At 40.3% G+C, this 22,811-nt stretch overlaps 1 protein-coding gene across 1 annotated transcript in view; it reads left to right on the forward strand.

Moving 5' to 3' along the window:
- Positions 1-22,811, forward strand: part of LOC131191126 (contactin-4-like) — a 721,863-nt gene that overhangs the window by 608,850 nt on the left and 90,202 nt on the right. The window contains exon 12 of the mRNA XM_058168934.1: positions 9,825-9,952. Within this exon, the coding sequence (XP_058024917.1) occupies positions 9,825-9,952 (128 nt within the window). The remainder of the gene's footprint in view (positions 1-9,824; positions 9,953-22,811) is intronic.

Genomic DNA, 22,811 nt, shown 5'->3' on the forward strand with positions numbered 1-22,811 from the left:
TCAAGGTGTTTTTCTTCTTCTTCAATATTCTATTGGTACATTTTATAGGTAAGAGTGAATCTTTAAATGAATTATAGGTCAGGGACAAATCAATAGATCAAAGTCATCTAAAGCTGAAAAGCGTGGAGTAACAATAGCTTTAACAGTTCCATGGAAATTTCATAGGCAGGGTGATTCAGTAAAACACATTCAGAATTGCTTCATGAAACCACGTTTGTAAATATGTCTATAGGATTAACTTTAAGTCCTACCTTCTGATTGACACAACTTTAAAATGAAAAATTCTATTACACTTATGTAATTTTCTAAAGGTCTGAGTTAGCTACGCAGCTCTGTAACATGGAAGCACCCATCACATTTTGAAGTCTTTGAAGTTAAAAATGCTTTTACTTTTAATAAAAAGAGCATTGATTTATCTCCTAAACCCAGATACATTCTGTGGCTTTGAAATATCTTGTCTGCCACAAAGATCAACTGCTACTGTATTTTACAGATAATGTAATACATAACAGATAAGATGACCTATCTCTATAGAAATGCAGAATGCTTCATTATCAGTTTCATTTTTCCCAGTGCTCAATTATCACTTTCTTTTTTATGGCTGATAAAAAAACATAACTAAAAAGCAGTCCAGATTAACTCTTTTGTGTTAACCTAGCTTCTAAATTGTATCAGCAGATTTACATCTCCAATTTTTTTTTATCCAGGGTTGTCAGAATTCAAAGATATTAAAGGGAGCCCACTGCTCTGTAAAAGATTAATGGCTCCTAAAAAAACATGTTGAAGCATTTTGACATTGGAGACCAGCAAAGGTATATTCCATGTTTAGCTCAGAAGAGAAAGACCATGAACTATTTTCATACAGGTAGTCCTCAACTTACATTTAGTGATTTTTCAATATTATATCACTTGAAAAGTGACTTAGGACCATTTTTCATATTTACAACTTTTGCAGCATCCCCATCAGAGTGGTATTCAGCTGGTTTGGACTGGTTCGGGCAAACTGGTAGCGCCGATGATCAGTTGGCCCCGCCCACCCGTCCACCCGCTCTATCCTGTCCTTTATTTCCTGCTTTGTAGCACATCTCAATCGCGTAGCACAGCTGATTCCCCCCCCCCACTGTTCTACTTACCGTTGCTTACTTGGAAGGTAAACAGCTGAGCTTCTAAATGCTCCATTTTCACTGCTGCGCCTTAGGCACACAAGCGCTAAGCACGCTTGTGCACACAAAACATGTACTCACCGAAGCAGTTGTTAAATTGGCAGCATCCCACCACTGATCATGTGATCAAAATTCAGACAATTAGCAACTGACTCATGACGGTGGCAGTGTCTCGAGATCATGCAATCCCTTTTGCAACCTCCTGACAAGCAAAGTCAAACAGGAAGTCAGATTCACTTAATAACCATGTTACTAACTTAACTGCAATGATTCAATTAATGACTGTGGCAAGAAAGTCTGTAAAATGGGGCAAACCTCATTTAACAAATGTCTCACTCAGCAAGATAAATTTTTGGCTCAATTGTGGTTGTAAGTCTACCGGTATTATCTATTGCTAAAGATGTACATTTTGGTTATAAAAATATGTAAACATAATTTCTTCATACTGTTGAAGAAAATTGTTATATTCAGAACCCTATGAATTCTAATCTTCTTAAAAGATCCCCTTAGACCTTTATGTCTATACTATATGTTTATTGAATAAATATTTATTTCATGTAAAATACCAGAATTTTCCACATTGATTTTTAAAATGTATTCCTTCAAGAAAACCAAATTCATTTTCCATTAAACTGGAACCTACTCCTGTTTTTGATATCAAATAGTTATCCAGCTCAGTACATAATTCACTAACAATTCACTTTATGATTCAAACATTTAACACCATGTATAATGCCATTTCAAGATGATGTGTACCTAAGGAATGGAAAGTGAAACATAATAGTATTTCAACCGATTAATGATAAAGTTTAAAATAATTAAAAATTATTCAACTAAAAATCTGAACAAGTTTTATTAAACCCAATGTAAATGTGGCATAAGTAAATCTTATAACAAGAAATCATTAGGTTCCATTGAGTTGAGTTCATCTTGTTTACACTATGAGAGATTCTTACACTATGTGAATCTCTTACACTATGAGAGATTCATCTTGTTTCCACTTTGGCTTGCCTTTGGTAATAACTCATAGCACTTCAAAGAACATTCCAGTCATCTCTGTCATGCTTTATCCAGGCATGGCAATAAATCCCTGTTCAAAACTCAACCCCATATTCATTGATTAATTAACAGCCAACAGTGCAAAATATGTTGCTTCATTGCAGACAAGAAGGAAGTAACATGTAGAGCAGTGGATATGGCCTTCAAGAGAATATTCAGAAGATGTTAGAGAATCAACATAGGCAAAAACATTCCCTAAGTCCTGAAAAAAAAAAACAGTATTGGGAATAAGTTTAGTGTCAAGGTTCCAGAAAAACCTCTTCTGCATAAAGAAAACTCAGAAGCCATTGTCTTTAAGAGTTCTTTACTAGCATAAGGAAACTGGCACACGATGAGTGAAATTCCAAAACTGAACTTCCGGATTCTTTTTCCAGTTATACAACCCCCAAGAGTCCCACCCCCCTAACCCCTTTGACGGTCACATGGTCCCACGTTCTCCCAGTTCATTCGAATATCCTCTCGCCACTCTTCCTGCAGATGTGAACACCATCCGACCTTGACCGTCTGAAGAATGTTACCATACCCCTCAGCCCCCCTTCTTCCCCTCAGGGGAAAAATGTGGCAGCGTCTGGAAAGTCTAGTATGGTTTCCAGGCCTGACAGGCATCCCCCCTTGGAAAAGAAGCCATATCCTAGGAAAGAAAACAAAGAGTTGATAAAGAAGAGTGTCAATGGTCTACACTTCCCTTCTACCCCCCCTCCCCTCTCCAAGAGGTTTTTTAGGTTTGTCAGGGAAAGTGTCGTGAAATTGTTTAATCAAATCGTCCGCATTTACTTTCCAACTTTTGACCCAAGTAGATTCAGATAATGGATATCCCTTCCAGTGGACTAAATATTGTAATTGACCTCTGTATAGTCTAGAGTCAAGGATTTTCTTGATTTCATAGTGGGTTTCACCTTGGATTATCAAGGGTGGTGGGGGAGCGGCAGGTTGAGGTCTCAGACCAGAATGTCTAGCAGGTTTTAATAAGCTGGTATGGAATACCGGGTGTACTTTCCCCAACATTCGAGGGAGCTTGAGTTGGACGGTAACGGGATTAATAATTTTTACAATGGGGAAAGGACCCAAAAATTTTGGACCGAATTTCCTGCTGGGTATTCTCAACCTCAGATACTTTGTAGATAAAAAGACTTTATCTCCAATGCGAAAAGGGGGTTGAAGGGAACGGTGTCTGTCAGCTTGGGCTTTGTAATTCCGAGCTGTTACAGCTAAGGCCTTTTTTGTATTTTCCCAACCTTTTTTTAACGAATTCATCCAGTCCGTTAGGGAAACGGAAGTGGGGGGTTGCACAGGGAGTTCAGGCATTGGAACGAAGTCCATGCCAGAGGTTACTTGAAAAGGGGTTAACCCCGTGCTGCTGTATACAGCATTATTATATGCGACTTCTGCAAATGGTAATAAATCTGACCAGTTCTCTTGTTGGTAATTTACATAACACCGTATGTATTGTTCTACCATCGAGTTTAATTTTTCAGCTGCTCCATTGGTCTGCGGATGGAACCCAGAACTAAGTCCTTGAGACGAGCCAATGGACCGTAGGAACTCCCTCCAGAACTTGGCTGTGAATTGAACACCCCTGTCGGATATTATCCTTTTAGGAACTCCATGCAGTCTGTAGATGTGTTTGACGAAGAGCTTTGCTAATTTTCTCGCCGACGGCAAGCCGTTGCACGCAGTGAAATGGACCTGTTTAGAGAACAAGTCCACTACGGTCCATATCACTGTATTTCCCCCACTAGATGGGAGTTCAACAATAAAATCCATGGCAATCTCTTCCCAGGGTCTGGTGGGTTCGGCTACGGGTTGTAGGAGTCCAGGGGGTTTCTCAGGGCCCAATCCAGTGACTCTAGCGATTCTCCGGGTTTTACTGTCCTCCAGTGAGGTTGAGAAGAGGGAGGGGGCTCTCCATTCCGCCCCGGGGAAATGTTTTCTCCCGAACGACAGCTTACCCATGAATCAGAGTCTTTGGGCCGGGCTCCAAGCTGACAAGCAGGCTCTACCACTTCGGGTTTTGGAGTCATATCTTCCGACGGGAAGTAGGTGATTTCAACTAAATTGTCAGATTCAAGCTTCTCTGCTATTACTACGTTTTCAGCTTGCTGCTCTTCCATCTTCACTGGGTCTTTGCACCGCTGTGGAGGTTGCGGAGGCTGGGGCCCAGCACCCCCCTAACGGGCCCCCTCTGAGCGGAGGAGAGGGTACCGTTAGCAAAAGAAAATTAGGAGTTTTGGAATAATGTCAAGGTTCCAGAAAAACCTCTTCTGCATAAAGAAAACTCAGAAGCCATTGTCTTTAAGAGTTCTTTACTAGCATGAGGAAACTGGCACACGATGAGTGAAATTCCAAAACTGAACTTCCGGATTCTTTTCCCAGTTATACAACCCCCAAGAGTCCCACCCCCCTGACCCCTTTGACGGTCACATGGTCCCACGTTCTCCCAGTTCATTCGAATATCTTCTCACCACTCTTCCTGCAGATGTGAACACCATCCGACCTTGACCGTCTGAATAATGTTACCATACCCCTCAGCCCCCCTTCTTCCCCTCAGGGGAAAAATGTGGCAGCGTCTGGAAACCTAAAGTCTAGTATGGTTTCCAGGCCTGACACTTAGGCCTGTTCCTTCCTAAAATAAAGAAATATAAGAGAGACAGAAGCAAAATGTAAGGAACTTTCACGTTTCTGTCACTATAGCCTAATTCAGTAAAATATTGTTATAGCCTTAGAGTGGAATTGCTTTCTTGAGCTAGTCTGTCTCTTCTAATACCTGAGCAGAAGCTTTGCATAATGCAAGAAATGAGCATGAAATTATATACATATACTATACTATACTATATATAGGGCTCAGTTAGAGGAACTGGTTGGTTGACTCCTAACATAGTCCATTTCCCCCAAATTCATAATAGAGGTATCTTCTTTCTATTGCTCTTTTGTGATCACCCTACATTGGCCCTTTCTCTTCCCTATTAAATAGTCCTGATTTATGAAAGACATTTGGAAAAGGAACTCTGAAGGTAATATGGGTACATGTTGGATATCAACACTTATATCTTACAGAAACAATTATTATTATTATTTTTTGAGGTGAAGAGACCCCAAACAATTCATGGTATAAAAGTTAAGGGTACTAATTTGAACTGTTTTTGGGAAGACATCCTCACAGCAAGTCCCAGGAAGAAATGTGTAATTATTAAAGCTATAAAATGTATCTGTTTTGAAATTGTGTAAAAGCAGTGAAAGCATGTGGTGAACATTTTGTAACTTGAAGAAATCGCTACCAGACATTTCTGACAAAATGATAGCCTTGTGCTCCTGAAAAGTAAGAAGAGATTGAATAACGTTAGGTGTATACCTTTGGGAATGTGTGCTTATGTTTGTGTGCACACGTCTTAATTATCTACTAATTTCCTAAGCAGAATTTATTCAACTCAGTGAAAGTTCAATTAACTGGGTAGTTTTTTCAACAAAGTCTATTAGAAATAGTTCATTTGGTATTAAAATAAACTATAAATGGTCTGTTGTCTAAGATATTTTTAAATTACTAAATTGGCAAATGAATTTTCATCAGAAAACCCATATCCTGAATAATACATTCATATAAAAATCATGTAGATAGCATTAATAAGGACTGTGGAAAATATGTCATGGGTCAAAGGACTTCCCAACATATCTGATGTTGTATTGTTTTTAACAATATTTATTATATGAATAATTTAAATAGTTTTCTCAATGTTGTACTAAAATGCTATTAGCATACATTTATAGATTATATTAACAAATATAATACATTAAGCAGTTCGTATTACATTTTCTATTTCATATCTGCAAATTTTGTTAATGGTTTTAGTCTGCTATCAGTTTGAGTGGGGTTTTTTAATATTATTTATTTATTGAAATACAGTAGATATATTCAGTGGTATGATTTGGTGATGTATATTAGACTTAGTTCCAAGGAAATACATGTTTGGATGAAAAACAAAATTCAGAACTTGAAGCTAAGAACTTAATATATATTTCTATCTAGAAATAGAAGTTAGCTAAATAATAGGGTCTTAAGACTAGGTTCCCCAACTCAATATAACGTAGCACATTTTGATGAATAGCCTTTTAATGTTGATAGAACACTAATTCTTTGTAGTACTTTTGAAATAGTAAGTGATAGCAGCTGAAAAATGATTTCAATCAGAATAAAGCTGGAAGGAGCCTTGGAGATCTTCTAATCCAATCCCCTGCTCAAGCAGAATTTTCTATACCATTTCAGATAGTTGGATATCCAGTCTTTTCTTAAAAACATCCGGTGATGAAGCACCTACAACTTCTGAAGGCGAGCTGTTCCACTGGTTAATTGTCCTCACTGTTAGGAAGTTTCTTCTTAATTCCAGGTTTCTTTTCTCCTTGATTAATTTCAATCCATTGTCTTGCTTTCTGGTACTTTGGAAAATAAGTTGACCCCCTCTTCTTTGTGGCTGCCCCTCAAATATTAGAATACTGTTATCATGTCATCCCAAGACCTTTTTGTCTTTAGACTGGCCATATCTACAGTAATTCCTGCAACCATTCTTCATATGTTTTTGTCTCTAGGTCCTTAATCATCTTAGTTGCCTTACTTTGCATTTTTTCCAAAGTTTCAACATTTTTTTTGTAATCTGGTGACCAAAAGTGGATGCAGTATTCCATGTGTGGTCTCACTATTGCCCACTATAAAGCAATACTAATATTTCATGTGATTTTAATTCTATGCTATACAAAAAAGCTTTACAACAGCTTTTTTGGCTGCTGCCATGTACTGCTAGTTCATGTTTAAGTGATAGTCCATTAGGACTCCAAGGTCCCTCTCACAGTTACGGTTTTTAAGTCAGGTTTTGCCTATTCTGTACTTATAACTTTGGTTTTTCCTGCCTAGATGTAAAACCTTGCTTTTCTCCATATTAAATTTCATGTTGTTGGATAGGGCACATTGTTCAAGGCTATCAATATATTTTTAGATGCTGAGCTTGTCTTCTGGAGTGTTGGCTATTCCTGCCAGTTTAGTGTCATTTGAAATTTGATGAGTTCCCCTTCTATTCCCTCATCTAAGTCGTTTATGAAGATACTGAAGAGTACCACACTGCTTACTTCCCTCCATGTAGATATAGTACCATTAAGGACTACTCACTGAGTATGGTTTGTCAGCCAGTTACAAATCCATCTGGTGATGATGCTGTCTATCCACATCTTTCTAGTTTACCAAGAACTAGAGTGAGGTCTACTTTGTCGAATGCCTTGCTGAAGTCTAAGTATACTATATCCATACTGGTTTACTAATTTAGTCACTCTGTCAAAGAATGAAATACAATTGGTTTGGCAAGTTGTGTTTTTAACAAACCTGTACTGGCTACTAGTTAGAACTTCATTTGTTTCTAGATGTTCACAGATCTATTTTTGATTATTTTTTCTAGTATTTTCCCAGGTATTGATATCAAGCTGATTGGTGTGTAGTTTCCTGGGTCTGTTGTTTGTTTTTGTTTTTCCTTTTTTGAAGATGGGAACCACATCAGCTCATTTCCAATGCTCAGTTTCCCAGTGCTCCAGGATTTTTTAAAGATATAGTACAATGGTTCTGAGATAATATCTGCCAGCTCCTTCAGAACTCTGGGATGTAATCCATTAGGTCCTAGTGATTTATATTCATCAAGATCAGACAGGTGTTCTTTTACCATTCTCTTGCTTATTTTAATTTTTATTTCTAGTCTGTTATTTTATGTTTTGATAGGTTGGACTATAGTTTCTTTTTGCATGAAGACTGATGCAAAGAATTAGTTAAGCAGCTCTCTACTGCCTGTTACTTCCTTGCCATCTTTTCTCTTTAGCGGACCGACTGTTTCCTTGATTTTTTTCTTGTTATTTATATGTTGAAAGATTTTTTTTTACAATCTTTGACTTTTGTTGCAAGTCTTTGTTCATTCTGAGCCTTCATTTTCTTGACTTCGTATTTGCAGATTTGGGCTATCTGCTGATATTCTGCCTTAGTTATGTGTCCCTCTTTCTGTTTTTTGTACTCATCCTTTTTTTTTTCTGTAATAAAACTTAATTCAGCAGTAACAGTATAACAGAGTTGGAAAGGTCCTTGGAAGTCTTTTAGTTCAACCCTTGCTCAAGAAGATGACCCTTTATCACTCTGGAAAAGTGGCTATCCAATCTCTTCTTAAAAACCTCCAGTGATGCAGCACCCACGACTTCTGGAGGCAAGCCATTCCACTGATTATTTTTTCTCATTGTCAGAATATTTCTCCTTAGTTACAGGTCAGATATCTCCTTGATAAGTGTCCATCCATTACTTCTTATCCTGCTTTCAGGTGTTTTGTAGAATAGGTCTTAATTAATTTTGGCAGAAGACCTTTGTGATCTGAGCTACACGGTATTATTGGTTTAATCAATCTTTGTTTGCAAAATATATAGTCAATTTGATTTTGGTGTTGTCCATTCACAGTGTCCAACTATAAAGTAATCTTTTAGCTTTTGGAAAGAAGGCATTTACCATAAACTGTGAATGATCTTGGCAGACTACTACTAGTCCGTCTCCAGATTCTTTCTATATGTCAATTTTTTCCATTATTTCACATGCTATTTCACTTCAAACTTTAATTGCCCGTATTTAACATGGCATCTGTTTTTGATGTTGTATCAATGAAATGCTGCAAGTCATAATAGAAGTTTTCAAATTTCATTTCTTGTGCATCTGTAGTTTAGAGCATTGATTGAAATTGTCAAGATCTTGTTTGGCTTGACTTGGACTTGAATTGAGTTCATTCTATCATTTTGGGTGTGTATCCAATTACTGACTTTGACACTCTTTTGTTAATAATAATAGTTACTCAACTTCTTCTATTATTTTCTTGTCTGCAGTAGATCCAATATTCCTCTCATGTGAAGCAACTTATTTCAGTCCGTCTCAGTTTGCTGGTTCCCAGAAAGTCAATGTTCAGTCTTACATTTCTATTCTAATAAACGTCTCTTGGTTCATGGTTCTATCATATCATATTTGCAAATATCTTTTGTCTCTCACACATCAGGAGCTGAAATCCTTTGGGCTTTAATCCAATGATACCATAAATATTAATGTCACTTGTACTTTTGGGTGATTTAATTGATTGCTCTATGAATTGGAAGTCACAGTGTAGGAAGAAAATACTTATAGATTATAGTATGTTAAAAAGAATGGACTGTTGATTCATGACTGTGCTGTTAAATGTGATCCTTAAAGCCAACCACACTCTATGTGCATCACAAATTTGCTGTAATAATCTAGAAGTACTCATCCAAAATTAAGCAACACCAAGTAAGCTATTCGTCTCCATAATAATAGAACAATTTTCTATTTTAAGGTTCTTAATTAATAATGTCTTAATTTTTCCAGTGACTTGTGCATTATATAGAGTTGCCAAACTGATATAGGGAGAACTTATGAAAATGGTATTTGATACTAATGCTTTGCAGCCTCCAGAAAATTCTTACATATCAACTTTTATAAAAAAATGCCAATTGTGCCTTAGTTGTTTAAAATTGTTTTAAACTACATCATTTATTCAATTTGTTGAAGTATTACTTGCATTTATCCATTTACAGACATACTATTTTGGAAGATGGAACTCTAAAAATTGCCAATGTTACCAAAGCAGATGCTGGGAGTTATACATGTATAGCAACAAATCATTTTGGCATAGCCAGCAGCACTGGGAACCTGATAGTAAAAGGTAAGGTATTACCTTCATCAGATAGTTCCTTAGTCTGAGTTCCAGTAAGATATCTGTCAATTTGTAGGTCTTGGAAAGTTTAAAAAATGATGAAATTTGCATGTAGATTTCTGAAAAGCTACTTTCCTGAAATATATATGAAAAAACACACAGAGAGAGAGAAAGACAGACAGACAGACATAGATATAGGTGTGTGTGTGTGTGTGTGTGTGTGTATGTGTGTATAATTATAGATACATATATGAATTAAGTACTTTAAAAATATAATTGCCAAATTTGTTATTTTCTTTTTTAGAGGAAAATCCTTATGCTCACAATTATCTTTTCCTTCATGCATGCTAATTATTCTTCCTCAGGTTTCATACCAGGTGAGAATTTCCTTTCACATCTACAGAAAAATAGTGTTAATTAAAAAAAAAACACTCACTGAAAATAATAAAGTGAATTTCATGTTCACACATACGATTCAAAGTTTGTAAAATTCTTAAACTGGATACATTGTTTTTGTTTCAAAAACATTTGTTTTTGCCTCTCTTTTCTTCAGAAAATGTGCATTATTCTGATAATAGAGCAGGTGTTTGTGCCAGCAAACCACAGACCACTCAGCAGAGTAAGCAGAAAAGTGAACAAAACAACACTGCAAAATAAATAATACAAAATTCTTACTAAAGACAATCCTCTGTGACTGACTGGGAGCAAGACTAGAAAATATTATTAAGTACAGTTAACTGCACCACACTATTCCAGAATGTAAAGCCACCCAAATGTTAATAACTTTGGTCTCCCTTTATCAATACAATTTTATGTTAGTTTATTTCTTCATCTTCTGAAGAAAATGTTTCATGTTACCTATGCAATTATTGAAACCTTCTTTCTGTCTGTGTTCTCTATTCATCCAGCTAATTTTTTGTTCCAAGTTTTTGTTCCTTTTTTGAAACTAGCATATACATTTTTCAATTGCTTTTGCATTTTATTGCCTATTTTAATCCCATGAGCAAATAATGGTATTTCTGCAGAACCCCAATAGTCTCCCATTCAGCAGTTATCTTACAGGGCAAGCTCTGCTTAGTTTCAACAACCCAACTCTTATCATGTGTCTGTAGTCTCTAGGCACATATATGCTTGGGTAACATTTTATAGACAAACATATAAAGCTTCCTTTATGGGAGAAGCTAACCAAGAACTGCATGTGGTTTAATCAGTTTCACCAATTCATTGATTTTTATGGAACTAGAGAGAACAGCTGCAATAAGGAAAACCGAGTGAACATATTTTGTTTTACTTCCTCTTCCTGCTGTGAGGTTTCCCCATTCCTTCCGTGCTCCATTACATTGATGCATTTATCAAGCTACTGACACTACAACAGAAATGCTGCTATTATGTTTAGAAAGAGAATGTTGCTTGTGTACGCTCCCAAATAATTGCCTGTAAGAAATAAAGCCTGCAATTTTGTACACAGTTGAACTGATTTAGGATTATGGTGTTCAAGGAGGCAAAAGTGCTGTCCTTTTTTAAAATAACTATTAAATCAGCACTAAAAATGGGTTATTATAAGTTTACAATAATGATAGAAGTAGTGAGTCTGTAATCAAGCCAAAAATTGTAGTTCCAATTTGTGGTCTATTATACTCTGCTGAACAACATTGCTGGTTATTTGATTATTTTAGCCCTTAACTTTATTAATTTAAGAGAATCCACCCTACAAAAATAAGTACTTCAACTGATGTAAGATTTTTAAAGAAAATCAGTGTAATATGTCTGGCTGTGATAAAATTAGTACATATTATTGTTTTCCTTCCAATGATAGTCCTATTTTTTCCCAAGATATAATCAATGCATAATTGTAACACTACAGCCAATATTTTTCTTTTAACATACCTCAAGGCTCCATAATTTATATATAAAAACGCTCTTTTACCAAATTAAATGGAATAGTAAAATGTCAGTCGTAGCATTTCTAATTGAGCAGATGTGCTGATACTGACAAATGTTTTAAATTAAATTATACACTTTTGATGAGTAGTCTTGCATCTGATATAGTAAGTCTTTATAAATCTGATAAACACTTTCATCTCCTTCTTCTTGAGGAAGGGAGCAGGAGTGGGGGGGGGACATGTATTGGAAAACAGATCAAAAGTTATTGATGTACTGCTTTGTAATAAATCACAATTTTATAACCCAGTCACTTTAATTCTGCCAGACTGAAGTGAAAGGGGGCCCATTTTGTTTTCTTGGCTATATATCTATCTATTTTTCAGTGTATATTGCACTGTATACTGTTAAGTTCGGGAAGTAACGAGGCTGGAGACCAGGGTAGTGACAACAGCTCTTTAATATAGGGTGAACCCAGCGACAGGCAGGGGCAAAAACCTCTCCTTTTATACAGTTCTGCTGGAGGCTTCGTCCAATCAGCAACGTGCTGATTTCCCGCTCAAATATTTAAAGGCACAACTGTTAATACATAACACTCCTCCCCTCCCAGAAAACACTTGGTCTTATTTACATATTTATTCACATGTTATTTTTCGACGTAGTCACGCAAATAACCTGGGCGTCTCCTAGTTCTTTCTGACCTGCGCGGTTCAGTTCTGGGTGGTGTTTTGAGCTGGTCGGAGGGGCTGTTTTCTCCTCCCAGCTCTTTCTCTAGGCCATCGGGCTCTGGATTATTGGCCGACTCTTTTTCTTGGCCATCCGGCCTTGGATTAATTTTGGAATTTTCCTTGCTGTTTCCCTCGGGGACCTGATGGCGTCGCTGGAACTCTGGAACCTCAGCTAAGTCTTGCGCCTCCCCCGGGTCATTGTCGGCTGTGGATTCAAAGTGGTATTGGTCATTACCTGTCTCTGTTGGTTTGGTTTGGCCAGTTATTCGTTCTCTTACCTGATCTGTGTGGCGCCGCCACATTCGGTTGTCTGGTAGCTCTACTACGTACGATTTTGGCCCTGTTATTTTTGTTACTTGTCCGGCGACCCAACTCGGGCCGTCCCCATAGTTTCGGCCCACACCCGTCGCCTATGCTCATTTCCCTTGTTTTTTCTAGCTCCCCCTTGTAACCCTCGGGTGTGTAATGGGGGTTCAAACGGTCAAGTGGGCACCGGAGTTTTCGTCCCATTAGCAATTCGGCTGGGCTTTTTCCCGTGGCTGTGCTTGGGGTTCTGTGCTGGACGGCTAGGAAAAAGTCTATTTTTGTTTGCCAGTCACCTGGCTTGAGCCTGGACAATGCCTCCTTAGCGCTCCGGACGGAACGCTCTGCAAGGCCATTCGACGCAGGGTGGAAAGGTGCAGAGAGGGCATGTCGGATGCCTTCCTCTGCCAGGTACTCTTCAAACTGGGCTGCCGTGAATTGGGGCCCATTGTCGGACACCAGAGTGTCCCGCAACCCGTGAGTTGCGAATAGGTGGCGCAGGGTTGCGATTACTGCTTCGGCTGTGGTGGACTTCATAAGTATGATCTCTAACCATTTGGAAAATGCGCCCACCACCACTAGGAACGTTTGGCCGTGAAAGGGGCCAGCAAAGTCAATGTGGATTCTTGACCAAGGCCCTTGGGGCTTTTCCCATTCTCTGACTGGGGCTGTTGGGGGTAGCGGTCTGGACTCTTGGCAAGCTTGGCATTTCCCTACCCTCTCAGCAATCTCTGCGTCCATGAGTGGCCACCATACATAGCTTCTAGCTAACCCCTTCATCCTTACGATGCCTGGGTGACCCTCGTGGAGGAGGTCCAATACCTTGCCCCTTAACTTAACAGGAATTATTACACGATCACCCCATAACAGGCACCCCCCTTGAGCCGAGAGCTCATCACGTTTCTTTTTGTGTTCAAAAAGTTTTTATTGGTCAAAAAAGGTTTATACAAATACATATCAGATATGGTAAATTTTCATTTTTCTTATGCAAGATAAGAATTTTGCTCAAATTTTTAACCCATACAACAGCCATATGGTAAGCAGGTGACACGAAGTAGCTAAGTTTACAAATCTTACATACGCAATAAAGAAGGGTCAAGAATAAACAGAATATCATACAAAAGAGAATAAGGAAAACCAACACAATACCAAATATCTTTATCACTTCCTAGTTTTGGATCTCAGAACTCTGGGTTCAGCCTGACCCAACTCCAGGGCCGCAACAGCGGCAGCCGCCTCCGCCCCATGGTCTATAACCTCCCCTTCTTCAATTCCTGGGTCATCTAATTCCAGGAGGGCTTTGTGTTCCTCCACGTAGGCCGTAGCCTCCGCAATTGTACTAATTTTTTTCGTAATGCCCTCCCGGAAAATCATCAATCCCTCTGGCATCAGCCATCTGAAGCCTACTCCTTCTGGTACAATTTGCTTGACAAAAGTAATATTTCTTTCTCATTTCACGTACCTGTCTGGGAATCTGCCTCAGAATGGCTATCTCCTGCCCCTATAAGTCAGTGCCCCACTCCTATGTTTTCTAAGAATTTCATCTCTCGTCTCTCTTCTCACAAATTTGACATGAACCTCTCTGGGAACTGCATGCGTGCGTGCATATTGTGAATTAACTCTATAAACTCGATCCACATCCCAATTCATGAAATCAACACCTCTCCCAAGAAATTCTCCCAACAATTTAGTCACAACATCTCTCAAATCTTCTTGGTCCACTTCTTCCAAATTTTGAAACCTAAGGAAATAAGACATTTTATCCATCTGTAGTCCAAGCACAGCATTGCCTGTCGTCTCCTCTCTTTTCTGCACTGCCCGCATCTCACCCTCGAGACCTTCCACTTTCAGCTTGTTTTCTGCTGAGACTTGTTGAGTATCCTTTAAATCCTTTTGGATAGTCACAATTTCTGCTCTTATTTCCGTTTGGCCTCTTTGCAAATCATCCAGTTTCTTGTCCATATTGGATAACTTTTCCAGAATTCTCTCCATCTCTCCAGCAGTTGGTCTCTGACCTTTGCCATTTAAAAAACTTCAAAATCCTCAGGCAAGCACAGTATCCTTGTAATTTCCTCCGGATCCACCAGGGGGCACTCACAGGAGCAACGAGTCCAGAGTACAGTTAGTCAACCAGGAAGCCGAAGGGAAGTGATGTCATCAAAATTCTCATAGTGAAGGCGGAAGCTGGACGCCACCACTGGTCCCCACAGGGGGGGCCTCAAACCCTCCCTCCTAAATTTCTCCATCACCTCTTCTCCAGAGCTCCACAAAACCGGTAATCTTCTTATTTTAAGTTCTCCTCTCTCCAGAATGACTCGTGCTCCTTCCAGCCGCAGGGGAGAAAAACCCCCCCGCACTCCGGAGCACTCCACTCGCGTTTACCGATATCCCCTTCCCTTCTCCATTCCTCAATTCTTCTCCGTTCCCTGTTCACCACCAGGCTGCTGCAGTTATAAATCCAAAGCCCCGGTGTCACCGGGCACAGCGGCCCAGGCGACGACCAAAGTAATGGCCGTGGCCCGTGGCCTCCAAACCCCGCCGAGCCTAGGACGCGCCAGCATCGGTCCCCCCAGTCCTGTATGTCGGCTGGGAGACCCCTGGCGAGCCGTCCGTGCGGCAGGTGTCCTTTTTCGGAACACCTGGCCCCTGGGGGCCTCGGCGGCGGCCGGATTCGGGCACTGGGGGCAGGAGAAGCCTCCAGACGACCGTTGCCCCTGGACACCGGAAGTCGTCTCCTCATCACGTTTCTTAACAAATTCTTTGAACCGTTCGCCCGGCGCAGCGGGCCACCCTCTCTGTACCCAACCGAGTACAGTCCTTAACACAATGTCCCGGTATGATGCCCGAGCCACTTCCTTTGATGTGACTGGGCCAGAGTCCAACGAGTCAATAAGGAGGATGGGTGTCCCCGGAGTGGGGTCTTCGGTCGCCCCTGGCAGTGGGCATCGGCTCAATGCGTCTGCATGCCCCACTTCTTTCCCCGGTCGATGCTGCAGCTTGTATGAGTAAGCGGCTAAAAATATAGTCCATCGAGTCAAACGTGGCGAAAGTGCCACAGGCGTTGGCCGGTCGCCAGCCAGTAATCCCAGTAACGGTCTGTGGTCAGTCACGATTTCAAAATTCCGCCCAAAGACATACTCATGGAATTTTTTGACCCCTGATACAATGGCTAATGCTTCTTTGTCTAATTGGCTGTAGTTCCTCTCTGGGGAGGACATCGTTCTAGAGTAGAACGCTATAGGGGCTTCTGTGGCGTTTGAAGTCTATGGCTGAGTACAGCCCCACCCCATAAGGGGACGGATCGCAAACCAGCACTAGGGGTAGTGAGTCGTGATATTGGATGAGCAGGCTATCACTTGAGAGCAGGTTCTTTACTGCTTCAAAAGCCCTATTTTCTGACTTTCCCCAAGACCAAACAGTATTTTTCCCTAAGAGCCTATGCAGCGGTTCCATAGCAGTTGCTTTGTTCTTCAAAAGACCGCGTAAAATTAACCAATCCAGGAATGCCTGCAGCTCTGCTTTGTTTTTGGGCGCTGGAGCCTTCCTAATTGCCTTAACTTTGCTCTCAGTAGGGTGAATTCCTTTCTTGTCTATCCGGTAGCCCAAGAAATCGACCGATTCGACCCCTATCTGACATTTATTTGTCTTGACTTTTAATCCGGCTGTCCGGAAAATGCTCAAGACCTTTCTTAACCGCTCCCCCAATTCCTCCATGTTTTCCCCTGAAATTAGGACATCATCAGTAGGAACTACCCTGGGAGCCCTTGCAGTAGTCGTTCCATCAGGTTTTGGAACAGCCCTGGTGCCACACTAACCCCAAATTGCAATCGGGTGCACTTGAATGCCCCCTGTGCGTCACAATCGTTTGGGCTTCGCTGTGCGGGCGTCTACTGGCAGTTGTTGGTAGGCTTGGGCCAAGTCTAACTTTGCAAAGACTTGCCCTTGCCCCAAGGAGTGCAATAAATGTTGCACCACGGGAACCGTGCAGCGCTTTTCTGTAAGGCTTTGTTAAGCGTCGCCTTGTAGTCAGCGCAAATTCTAATTGACCCGTCCGATTTGATGGGGTGACGATTGGCGTCTCCCACTTTGCGTGATCGACTGGCACCAAAACCCCTGATTTATGAGCTTGTCCAGCTCCTTATCAATTTTGGTTTTAGGGCAAAGGACTCTCCTCGCCTTAAGCCTAATGGGGGCTACCTGGGGTCTAAGTTGAAGGAAATAGGGGTCCCTTGTACTTGCCCAGGCAGTCCTTGAAGACATCTTGAACTCGTTAAAGAGAATGTCTTTCAAATTGCAGTCACTTCTGTAGATGCCAGTCACTCCCATGCCCAGGGCACGAAACCAGTCTAGTCCCAACAGACTGGGCAGAGTTCCTTCGACGATCGTGATGGGCAGGGTCTTTTGTGAGGGCCGTACTCGACTCGGACGGAGGTGGTCCTCGAACAGGATGCGATTCCCTGGTAGTCGTGCACTCGTAGCCGCTGTGCTTGCAGATGGCGCCGCGACGGACGGCAGCGACTTCGCCAGGGTGTCCCAGGACATGATGGTGATCGCTGATCCGTGTCCACTTCAAGCCTGCACCGTACTCCCTCGATCTTGGGCTTTGTGAAAATCTTCTTTTCCACTTTGGTTGAGGCGCGCCTATAATGACAGTCGTTTGGTTAGACTTCGCGCCTTTCTTGTTTGAACCAATCGGGCCGCCTTTCCGGTTCCGCTTTGATTGGCCGATTTGAATTTTCGGCGGAAGGTTGGGCCGCTCTGCAAACCTGAGCTAAGTGTCCTTTCTTCCCACACCGCCGGCATGTTGCGTCTTTAAACCTGCAGCGTTGGCGCTGATGCTGCCCTCCGCAGCTTCCGCTCGTCACGGTCCTCAGTGTCGCGTTTCGGTCCGGCAGACCCTTCCTCATCCTCGCCTCACCTTGATTCGGACTGAATCTCCTCCTGGTGTACTGGCGTTGGCTTTGCGCTCGTCTTGGATTGAAGAGGCTTTTGCAGAGTCTCTGCTGCTTTAGTAGACATTTCGTGTGCTCTGGCCTCGTCCAGAGCGGTGGCTAGTGTCAGGTTGCTCCTGGCTAGCAGTCGTCGCCGTTGGCGGGTGTCCTTGACCTCGGATGAGTTGCACGAGTAGCACTTCGCCTAAGTCTCGGTATCCGCAGTCCTTGGACGCTCTTCTTAAAGCGGCCATGTAGTCACCGATGGACTCGCCCTCCATCTGTCTACGTTCTCCGAATTCAAACCGCTGCACGTATTTGGACGGCGTCGGTGCGAAATGGTTCTTCAGCAAAGTCTGCAGAGTCGGCCACGATACCGATTGTATCGGCGTTGGCTCTGCCAGGGCTTCCGCAATCTCGATTACCTCCGGCCCGCAATGGCTTAGGAAGTAAGCCCGCTTGCGGTTATCAGGGATCCCCTGTAGTTCGTTGGCTTCTAGAAAGCTTTGAAGCGGGTCATATATGTTCCCATTTCTCCTTGCCGGGTTATGCAGTGCGGGTGGCGTGTTTGCCATTTCCGCGTTTCTGCCCTGAGTTTGCTGGGTTCGGGACTAGCGTGCTTCAGCTCGGTTCTGGTTCTCCTTAGCCTCGAGATCCCACCCTCGTCGCCAATGTTAAGTTCGGGAAGTAACGAGGCTGGAGACCAGGGTAGTGACAACAGCTCTTTAATATAGGGTGAACCCAGCGACAGGCAGGGGCAAAAACCTCTCCTTTTATACAGTTCTGCTGGAGGCTTCGTCCAATCAGCAACGTGCTGATTTCCCGCTCAAATATTTAAAGGCACAACTGTTAATACATAACATATACTATTAAAGACATACTAATTTTGGTCAAAGCTGGAAACTCTGTATGTACAGTCATGATGAAGAATGCATTAGAAAAAATACATAAATTTCACTTTTATAACTTAAAATTTGGGAAATGAATTTATTTTTGAAATAATGACAATGCTTTTAAATAATAGCAGTAATAACACCAGCAACAGCAATCAGCAGCTTTCACTGATACATCAGCAGTGGTACATTTAATTTGTTTAATTTTCAGTTTTTCTTTACCTATCTTTGCATTTTTTCCTCCTGTAGCATTCATAGATGTGCATTATAGAAATAAGCACTATCTATATTAACACTTGTTTACATGTATAGCTTGAACTACTGGCAGACAGGGATTTTTTATGCTTTTAGGATCATTAAATTGTCTGCTGACTTACTATCACTTGTATAGAATTACTATTTCCTACAAAATATAGGTGCTTAAGTCATGCTTTGTTAACATAGTTTAAGAATTCCTTCACTTTATCATAAGTTGAAAGTGACTGATTCTGACGCAATTCTACTATTAATTGCTTATGTGCCAATGTTGACATCAGGTTGGTGTCAACTCAGAGACCACATGGTAAGATTTTCTCAATGTCTTCCAAATTTTTCAGTGGTGCACAAACAACTCTGTAATTGAGTTGATCCACTTTTGCCAGCATTAGAGAGAACCAGGACTTTCCATAATGTGTTCAAAGTATGATAATTTAGCCATGTCATGACTTTTGAGTGAGAGTTCTGAGTTTATCTGTCCAATGATCCATTGATTCATTTTCCAGAAGCATCAATATTCTTTCTATCCAGCTTCTTGAAGGTCAACCTTTCACTTCCATAGAGTGTCATGGAAAATAACATTGGTTGCACTATTCTGACCTTTGTAGGTATAAATGCTTCATGGCATCTGTATATATCTTTTCCATGGCCATACTGAGATGTGCTAGTCTGTGGTGTCTTTCGTGACTGCTTGTTTCTGTAGTTTCTGTAGTAATAATAATAATAGTTTCTGTAGTAGTAATAATAATAATAATAACAACAACAACAACCTAGGCAAGCACTTAAAAGCAATTGGCGCTGACAAGATCACCATTGGTCAGCTGCAGAAGGCCACCTTACTGGGATCTGCTTGCATAATTCGCCGATATATCATGCAGTCCTAAACGCTTGGGAAGTGTTCGACTAGTGATCTGTGATACAAAATCCAGCATAGTTATCTCGTTTTCTGTGTATACTGTCATTTTGTGTAAATAAAATAATAATAATAACAACAACAACAACAACAACAACAACAGAGTTGGAAGGGACCTTGGAGGTCTTCTAGTCCAACCCCCTGCCCAGGCAGGAAACCCTACACCATTTCAGACAAATGGTTATCCAACATTTTCTTAAAAATTTCCAGTGTTGGAGCATTCACAACTTCTGCAGGCAAGTTGTTCCACTGGTTAATTGTTCTAACTGTCAGGACATTTCTCATTAGTTCTAAGTTGCTTCTCTCCTTGATTAGTTTCCACCCATTGCTTCTTGTTGTACCTTCAGGTGCTTTGGAGAACAGTTTGACTCTCTCTTCTTTGTGGAAACCCCTGAGATATTGGAACACTGCTATCATGTCTCCCCTAGTCCTTCTTTTCGTTAAACTAGGCATACCGAGTTCCTGAAACCATTCTTCATATGTTTTAGCCTCCAGTCCCCTAATCATCTTTGTTGCTCTTCTCTGCACTCTTTCTAGAATCTCAACATCTTTTTTACATCGTGGCGACCAAAACTGAATGCAATAGTGTTGATGGTTGATCCTAAAAGGCAAAATCTATCTACCAGTTTAGTATCTTCATTGCTGGATCTACTACTGGTTGCCCAGCTTGTTATCATTAACTTAGTCTTTATTTTTAATTTATATCCACTTTTTCATTATGTTCCTTGACTTTTATTACTGGAGCTTGCAGGTCTCTTACACTTTCAGCTATCAAAACACCATTATCATTAATGGGAGCAATATGCTGCATGGAGCAGAGAATGTACCATAAGGCAAAAAACCTGGACATTAACTCTAATCCGAGTTATTTACATCTATCCCACAATGTGGTCTGTAGAATGAAGAAAACTGTTTGAAAGTCTAAACAAACCATAAAAGTACTTCCGTTTTATGTTGATATTACTGAGTATCTATGTCCAGAACAGAGGCTTATATCCACAGATATTCATCACACTGTTCTTTCTAAAGCAATATTACACAACCTTGGGCCTCTGGTGGCTCAGACTGCTAAGACAGTCTGTTATTAACAGCAGCTGCTTGCAATTACTGCAGGTTCAAGTCCCACCAGGCCCAAGGTTGACTCAGCCTTCCATCCTTTATAAGGTAGGTAAAATGAGGACCCAGATTGTTGGGGGCAATGTTGACTTTGTATATAATATACAAATGGATGAAGACTATTGCTTGGCATAGTGTAAGCCACCCTGAGTCTTCAGAGAAGGGCGGGATATAAATGCAAATAAAAAAAATAAAAAAAATAAAAATAAAAGGAAATATGGCTACATCTAGGTTATAAAAAAACATTCATTCAAAATACCTTTCCATAACTCTGCTGTCCAACATGGGTTTTTTTACTCTTTGCACAAGTTAAATTAAACATGTTGTGAAAAGTTTAAAGTCCTTCACACTAGAATTTTGCTGCTGATGTTTTACAGATAAATATGTACTTTTATTTTTTTCCCTTCGGGACTAATACAGGGTTTGATTCATGGAATTTGCAAGTTAAAATGTTTTAGTGAAAGGAATATTCTAGGATTGAAAAGGAAGTGAAATTCTCTTTCTGCACTGTTATCTTTCTGAGTCTTATAGTAACAATAACAAGAGTGCCATAATGCTAGTGTTTATTTAGCAAAATAAGCAATGCATCTACTACGTTTCTTTTCTTTTTCTTATGAGTGGCATCTTAAAAATTCCCCTTGTGTTATTCTGTTTCAGATAATAGTCACTTCAAAAATAGTTTTGAAGCAAGTACTGAAATTCCCCGGGATATTTTCTGTAGTCTTAACAGAACTTATTTTAATACAGTTCTCTGAGTCAAAAAAAGTATTTTTCATTTTTATTTATTACAAAAATAAAATAGACAAAATTGTACCAATAGACCCCAATAGTAGTTTTGCATGACATAGCTTCTACCCAATAAAATGCACTATATTTCTATATCAAGACTACTAAATAAATCTTTAATAGATATCTGAATGACACAAAAGTATGCTAAACAAGTAGCTGAATTAGCTTCATCATGCATTCTACTTTTATATTCTTTCTACTGTAATATGTACTTCATAGTTTTTGTCATACTTGACCAGTATTTATGAATCCATAACCTGAAATAACACCCAAGTCATCTTCCATACTGTAGAACAGGGGTGTCAAACTCATGTCACATGACGTATCGTGACTTTTTTTTCCCTTTTGCTAAACTGGGGGTCGGTGTGACCACTACGGGACACATCCGGCCCACAGGCCATGAGTTTGACACCCGTACTATAGAATATCCTTACAATATTCAAACATCTTTATTAATTCCTGTGGTAACTTAAGTAAACATAATAAAACCAGACTTGCAACTTCTTGAATGTTTCCAATAATTTACTGTTCACTTTCTGGAAGTCTGTTTATGTAAGAAGCAAAGAATTTCTGATTCTCACATAATTTTATGTTCTTCTTAGTTCTATGACTAATCCTCTGAGGAACTCCACACCGGCTCTTCAATATTGCAGCCCCCATATGGGATTGTTGCATTCAAAAGCATCTTCAAATATGTGTTATCTTCACAAGGTTCCAAATCTATAAGGATACTGAAAGCTCTCTCTTCCTTTGCACCAGCTACATGTAATATTAGCCCTCACATTAACTAAATGCATTATAATGTCATGTAAGGGGGGGAATTATTATTCCTGCTTCCCGTAAATCCAAGAGAGCTATTTTTGCTGAGTAGCATGTCTTACGAGTCCTTCTTAGGAAACTGTAAGGACTTTTCAAGCTATCTACTGAGTTTCATGTGGAGAAACTTTTAGTAGCAGTAGTTGTGGAATGTCCTCAAGGTTGTCCTTCTGTGACATGATTGGGCAATTTTGCATATATTTATACTAGGCTTAAATGATAGCATTTATCATTTTGCTAGAT

Source organism: Ahaetulla prasina, chromosome 2 (assembly GCF_028640845.1).
Source record: "Ahaetulla prasina isolate Xishuangbanna chromosome 2, ASM2864084v1, whole genome shotgun sequence".
NCBI lineage: Eukaryota > Metazoa > Chordata > Lepidosauria > Squamata > Colubridae > Ahaetulla > Ahaetulla prasina.